The 6,675-nt window shown below is 38.3% G+C and overlaps 1 protein-coding gene across 1 annotated transcript; it reads left to right on the forward strand.

The window, feature by feature from the left end:
* Nucleotides 1–258: 258 nt before the first annotated feature.
* Nucleotides 259–6,336, forward strand: LOC107301315 (DNA polymerase iota-like; the record flags this gene model as incomplete). The annotated part of the gene is made up of 3 exons (XM_015830558.2): nucleotides 259–433; nucleotides 4,895–5,047; nucleotides 6,100–6,336. Coding segments are annotated over 3 exons (565 nt in total), but the record flags the coding sequence as incomplete, so codon positions are not given.
* Between the last annotated feature and the right edge of the window lie 339 nt (nucleotides 6,337–6,675).

Below are 6,675 nucleotides of genomic sequence, written 5' to 3' on the forward strand. Positions count from 1 at the left end.
AAATGGGCAAATTGGACCCTCAATGACATATATCACAGTATCTAATGTGAGGCATATGAAGTCAGCTAGTTTGAAGGTGCTAATCCTGCAGCCCTGAATGTGTCATGAAATCATCTCCTTTGAAAAGATGGAATTGTAGCTGAGAGTAAATTTACACAAAGTTGCATTGCAAGCTTTGGAAATAAAAGCTCCATTGTACAAATTATTGAAAGGCATTTGGCATGAAGCCACTGCGATTCTTAACTGCTACGTTTGTACCTACTTTCAGGTGTGCAGCAAAAATACCTGGTAGTCACCTGCAATTATGAAGCCAGGAATCTTGGTGTAAAAAAACTCATGGGTGTGAAAGAAGCAAAAGAAAAGTGTCCGGATCTGGTGCTGGTTAATGGAGAGGATCTGACCAAATACAGGGAAATCTCTTACAGAGTTACAGGTACTGCTTTGATTTTATCCTTGTAACACTGGAAAATGTTTCTTCAGTGGATTTGGTTGCAATATGTTCCCTGCCTAGAGGAGGGGTAGGTAACCTTGGCTCTTTTATGACTCATGGACTTCAACTCCCAGAATTCCTGAGCCAGCATAGCATAGCTGGCTCAGGAATTCTGGGAATTGAAGTCCATGAGTCATAAAAGAGCCAAGGTTGCCTACCCCTGGCCTAGAGACTGTAAGTAGTCTCTAGTAGTAACTTGTAATAACTTACAACCACAATTGTGTCTAGAAACTCGGTCATTAAGCGATGTGGTTGTTAAGTAAGTCATTACCCAATCATGCTTGATTTTATAAACTTTTGTGCCATGGTCATTAAGCGAATCCGCCTTTGCCCACTAACTTTGCTTGTCAGAAGTCAGCTGGGAAGATCACATATGACAATCACTTGACTCCAGAGACTCTTGACTCCAATACTGCAACTATTGTAAATACATGCCAGTTGCCAAGCACCCAACTTGTGATCACATGACCTTGGGGAATGCTGTGATAGTCATAAGTGTGAGGATTGATCATAAGTCATTTTTTTTAGTGCCGTTGTAACTTCAAACAGTCACTAAGTTAATGGTTATAAGCCAACCTGTATTACTACCTCCTTCCTTATTTTGATCATACCTAGTGCTAACTCATAAAGCATGATTTATAAGCCACAATGGCTGGATGGACATCCCATATTAAATCCAAACCAAAAAAAATCCTCGTGCTATGGTTTAACCTATTTAAACCTAGCCATTAAGGATGTAAACCGTGAATTATAGTTTAACAAATCATGTGAATCCAGCCAAGTAAAGCTTATTTATATCATGATTTGGCAAACTCTGAATCAGCACATGTGAATCCAGTCTATGAATCTTGTGATCTTGTCCCTTCAAACATTTTTGTCAAATTTCTAGTAAGCTTGATGTTGCCATTCACGAGAGGTTTATCAACAAACAAGCAGATGTGGAAAGACTCCAGGGATTCCTTTTTATGCCCCCACTTCTGTTACGCTTTGTGTAATCAAGCCAGGAGACAGTAGTTGAGGATCTTCCTTAAGGAATTTACTCTGTAGGAATGATGTCATAGAACTCTGTTCTGAAGCATTGTCTCCTAGGTTCAACTGGGTTTCTCAGCAAAGAGCTATTATGTTCAGAGCAAGTTCTGCAGGTGGCCAACTTTGCAGGCATATTTCCTACCTTGTTTATTGTTGATTTCAGCAGTGCTTGTTCCTTTTAAACCCAGCACTGAAGCCCCATACTGTATCAGATTTGCTTAAACCAGAAATCAATTCGGTTTGGGGATCCTGTCTAAAATGATTCACTCAAGGCGGATGCCCATGAGATGTAAACTGAGGAAAGAGGCACAGGGTCATCTCACAATAGCACTTGTGTGAGGTCAAAAGAATCTTCTCATTCTCAAGCATCTCAACAATTTTGAGCGTTACTTCCTTGTGTTAGCTAATAGAGAGAGAGGGAGAGCATAAGAGAGAGGTGAAAATTATATCTCCAGCTTCCCAAAGTAAAAGTGAAATTGAGGATGACTCAACAAGAGGTTAAACATTACAAAATCATAAAACATGGTAAACCTGTATAGTGAGAGAGAACATTGGGCTTATCAAATGTTTGCTAGAACACATTGTTAAAGTAAAACAGAACTGAAGAAAAGTTTCTAAAGCGGATCTCTGAAGGCGAAGAAGTTCTGTAATCACCATTAGACGGGGAATTGGATAAAATTGAAAAGGCTAGTACATCCTCTCGACTATATTTGCACATCGGGCTGGCCCATGTTTAACTTATCCATAATTTGTTCAACTCAGTTTTCTGGATTTGCACAATACTGATAGTCCTCGACTTACGAACTCAATTGAGCCCAACATTTCTGTTGCTAAGAGAGATTTGTTAGGTGACTTTTGCCCCATGATAAGGCCTCTTTTGCCACAGCTGTTAAGTGAATCACTGCAGTTGTTAAGTTAGTAACACGGTTGTTAAGTGAATCTGCTTCCCCATTGACTTTTGCTTGTCAGAAAGTCACAAAAGGTGATCCCATGACCCTGGGACACTGCAACCGTCATCAAAATGAGTCAGTTGTCAAGCGTCTGAATGTAAATCATGTGAGCATCTGCAATGGTCATAAGTGTAAAAAATGGCCACAAGTCACTTTTTTAAGTCCTGTTGTAATTTTGAACAGTCACTTAATGAACTGTTGTAAGTTGAAGACTATCTGTACTGGAAGTATAAACTAACTATTCAAGTTTTAAAAATCAATACTAAATTAAAATATGTCCATCTAGTTTGTGGCCCATGTTTTTTAGTGTGTGTGATTAAGGTAAGATCTATCTACAAATATTGACAGCAACCTGATGGCACACAATCATTGTTTTGTAAACCAAGCCATTGTATTAAGTCAAGTTTTTCAAGTCACAAGGACTAGATTTACACATCAGGCTAATTCACAAACCGATTACTGATTTGAAAACAGCACCTACCTAGAATCTTTTTAGGTAGAAGTGGTCTATACATAGTATACATTAATAAAGTTACGTGCTATGACTTCTGAATGGGGGAGAGGAGACTTTAATGCAGATCTCCTGAAACTGTCCAAAACAAGGCTGCCATCTTCAGAAACCATCTTTTAGTTATTCTCCAGGATGTTCTTTATAACGGGTCTGCAACCTTGACAACTTTAAGACTTGTGGACTTCAGCATAGCTGGCTGAGGAATTCTGGGAGCTGAAGTCCACAAGTCTTAAAGTTGTCAAGGTTGCAGACCCATGCTTTATAATGTTGGTCTGTGTCTCATATGATTAGATCTATAGAGTTTGACCTCCCAGGCACTAGGATTCATTTATCTGATTGTATCTTTATGTGTGAACCATGCTAATGCTCACTAACCACTGTTGAGCCTAATATAATCACATTTCCAGTTTAAAATTTTTGAAATCAGATCTGAGCAATAATAATATTTTCTGTAGACCTGGGCAAGGAAGACATTGTCAATTGATTTGCCTCAATGGGATGCTAGAGGGTCCCAGTTCTTAAAGAGCCAACATCTAATCCAGTCTTTCCAATAGATGCCTCTAGCAAGCATCTAAGCATCTTTTGGCTCCTGAATATTGGACAAGCCCTGAATCAAAACAAACCAATGTAACAGATTTGCATTAAAAAAAAAAAAAGCAGATGGGAAGCGTTAGTTTGCAAAATTCCACACAAGCCATTATTGTAGCAATAATGCTAAAATCCCTTCAAAGTTTTGCACAGCCCTCCTTTTAAAGACTAGAAGAGTGTGGTATTAAAGCATACAAAGATGATCCTGTCGTCTGTATGTAACACAGGTAGGCTTCGACCTACAGCCACAATTGAGCTCCAAATTTCTGTTGTTATCTGAGACATTTGTGAGCTTTCCCCCATTTTATGACCTTTCTTGCCTCAGTTGTTAAGTGAGTCTGGCTTCCCCGTTGACTTTGCTTGTTCAGAAGGTCGCAAAAGGGAATTACGTGATCTTGGGACACTGCAACAATCATAAATAGGAACCAGTTGCCAAGCATCTGAATTTTGATCCCATGATCATGGGAATGCTGCAAAGGTCGGAACTGAAAAACCGTCATAAATCACTTTTTTAATTGCCATTGTAACTTTGAATGGTCACTAAACAAACTGTTGTTAGTCAAGGACTACCTGTACATTTAGTTAATCATGCCTCCTAAATATGCGTATGGATCAGTACATTAAAGATTTGCATGGAACAACTAGACACAAGGACAGTGTTTTCCCCTGTGCCATCATTCTGCTAAACAACTAATTCTTACAACACTGTCAAACTACTTAGTAAGGCTGTATTACTATTATTCTCCTCATCTTTCCTATCTCCTTATCTTCTTATGACTATAACTTTGTTGCTTGTATCTTACAATTCATATTGTCTTTTTAGTATCCTAGTATGAATTATGTTGTTTGCTTATTTAGTATCCTACGACTATTACTAAGTGTTGTATCTTTTGGTTTATGACGAATGCATTTTTATGTTGATTATGATCATGATATATCACTGTTGCTTGTATGTACACTGAGAGCTTATGCACCGGAGACAAATTCCTTGGGTGTCCTACCACATGGCCAGTAAAATAAAGAATTCTAATACTTTGTACAATGCTAAACTAGAATATAGTTTGCTTGGATGAGAGTTCGGCATTTATGTGAATTCATCTACTTCAGTTTGTAACCAGTAGCCCGTGTTGTGTGAATTCAGTCTATTGTGGCCCTTAATAACCTTTATTTATTAACGTGTGGGGGGTTTATATATTTAATAACTTGGTTGCATAATTTCCATATTTAATTGGAAGAATAATATGGACATTTTCTATATTTAAAAGGTTAGCCCTGTTCACCCAGTACTACATATTAACAATTATATTCTTTTTTTAACATTTACAGAATTGTTAAAAACATTTACGCCACTGGTGGAAAGGCTCGGATTTGATGAAAATTTTGTGGACATCACTGAATTAGTAGAAAAGAGACTGATAGAGTGGAAAAAAGCAACACTTCCTAAAATCTCTGTTTCTGGTCATGTATATAATAATCAGAGTAAGTCCTTTTTGTTTTTAACCACAATGTCATATTTGCACTCCAGTTCCCATAATAATGCTATGTTGACAACACAAAGGACATCTGTAGCACAGAATAACATTCGAGCTTGACATACAAATATACAGGTAGTCCTTGACTTACAACTCTAGTCCCTAAAGTGATCCAAAAGTGAACTTCATAGAAGTTGTAAGGGACCTTGGTGGTCATCTAGTCCAACTCCCTGCTTGAGCAGGAGAATCTATACCATTCAGACAAATGGCTGTCCAATCTCTTCTTGAAATCCTCCAATGATGGGGCACCCACAACTTCTGAAGGCCCAGAAGTAACATAGAATGGTTGTTACTTCACTTAAGAGAAACTTTCCTTAACTTTCCTTAAGGCTCCGTATCATAAATAAATAAAAGGCAAAATGTTAGCCCTGCTTTTAACAGCCCTGGAAAACAATACCTATCCATTTCTATTTCATAATGCATTTGGATAGCCCTTGATTAGTACAGGTAGTCCTTGACTTACGACCACAATTGAGCCCAAATTTTATGTTGCTAAGTGAGAAATGTGCTAAGTGAGTTTTGCCCCATTTTACAACTTTTCTTGCCACATTTGTTAAGTGAATCACTGCAGTTGTTAAGTTAGCAGCATGGTTGTTAAGTAAATCTGGCTTTGCTTGTCAGAAGGTCACAAAAGGGGATCACGTGGCTTTGGGACACAGCAACCGTCATAAGTATGAAACAGTTGCCAAGCATATGAATGTAAATTACATTACAATGGAGATGCTGCGACGGTCATAAGTGTGAAAAATGGTCTTACGTCATTTTTTTCAGTGTCGTCGTAACTTTGAACAGTCACTAAATGAACTGTTGTAAGTCAAGGACTACCTGTATTTGTAAGCATGCCACTTGTATTGTCCATTTCCCATAGTTGGTATCCTGGCAAAGCAAAAGGTTTTTCTTTAACAGGCAGTGTCTTGGGGGGGGGGCTCCATAAGAAGGATAAATCTGTCAGGTGATCTCTTGAGAATTTTTTTTTTTTTTTGTCTCTTTCCTTCACAGCTGTTGATTTTCAGGATCCAGTGCACGTAAGTCTCGCTGTGGGATCTCAGATTGCAGAGGAGATGAGAGATGCCATGTGCAGCAGGCTAGGGCTCACGGGCTGTGCAGGGGTGGCCACAAATAAGGTCCTCTCCAAGCTGGTCTCTGGGACCTTTAAACCAAATCAGCAGACAGTTCTTTTGCCTGAGAACCGGCCGAACCTGATGGCCAGCCTGGATCACGTAAGGAAAATACCAGGTAAGTTGATTTTGAGGATTTTTTTTTTGCAATTTTAATTTTTATTTAACATATATAAAATACAAAGAAAAATAGAAACAGGAAATTAAGGGACGGAAAAGGAGAGGGGAAGAGAAGGTGTGAGGTACAAGGGAAAAAGGAAAAAGTGCTTTAGCACAATGCAAGATAAAAACATTCCAGCCTCAACTTTTTGTTTTTACACATTAATATATAGCTAGCCATTTCTATAATAAATCTATCTAATTGACAAAACCAAAGTCAAAGTTTCATTTTTTTTCCATCACAAGCACAAAATCCAGAAGTGTTATCCAAATGAAAAACATACTCAAATATATTCTC

Source organism: Protobothrops mucrosquamatus, unplaced genomic scaffold, assembly GCF_001527695.2.
Source record: "Protobothrops mucrosquamatus isolate PMUCROS unplaced genomic scaffold, P.Mucros_1.0 scaffold11451, whole genome shotgun sequence".
NCBI classification, from domain to species: Eukaryota; Metazoa; Chordata; class Lepidosauria; order Squamata; family Viperidae; genus Protobothrops; species Protobothrops mucrosquamatus.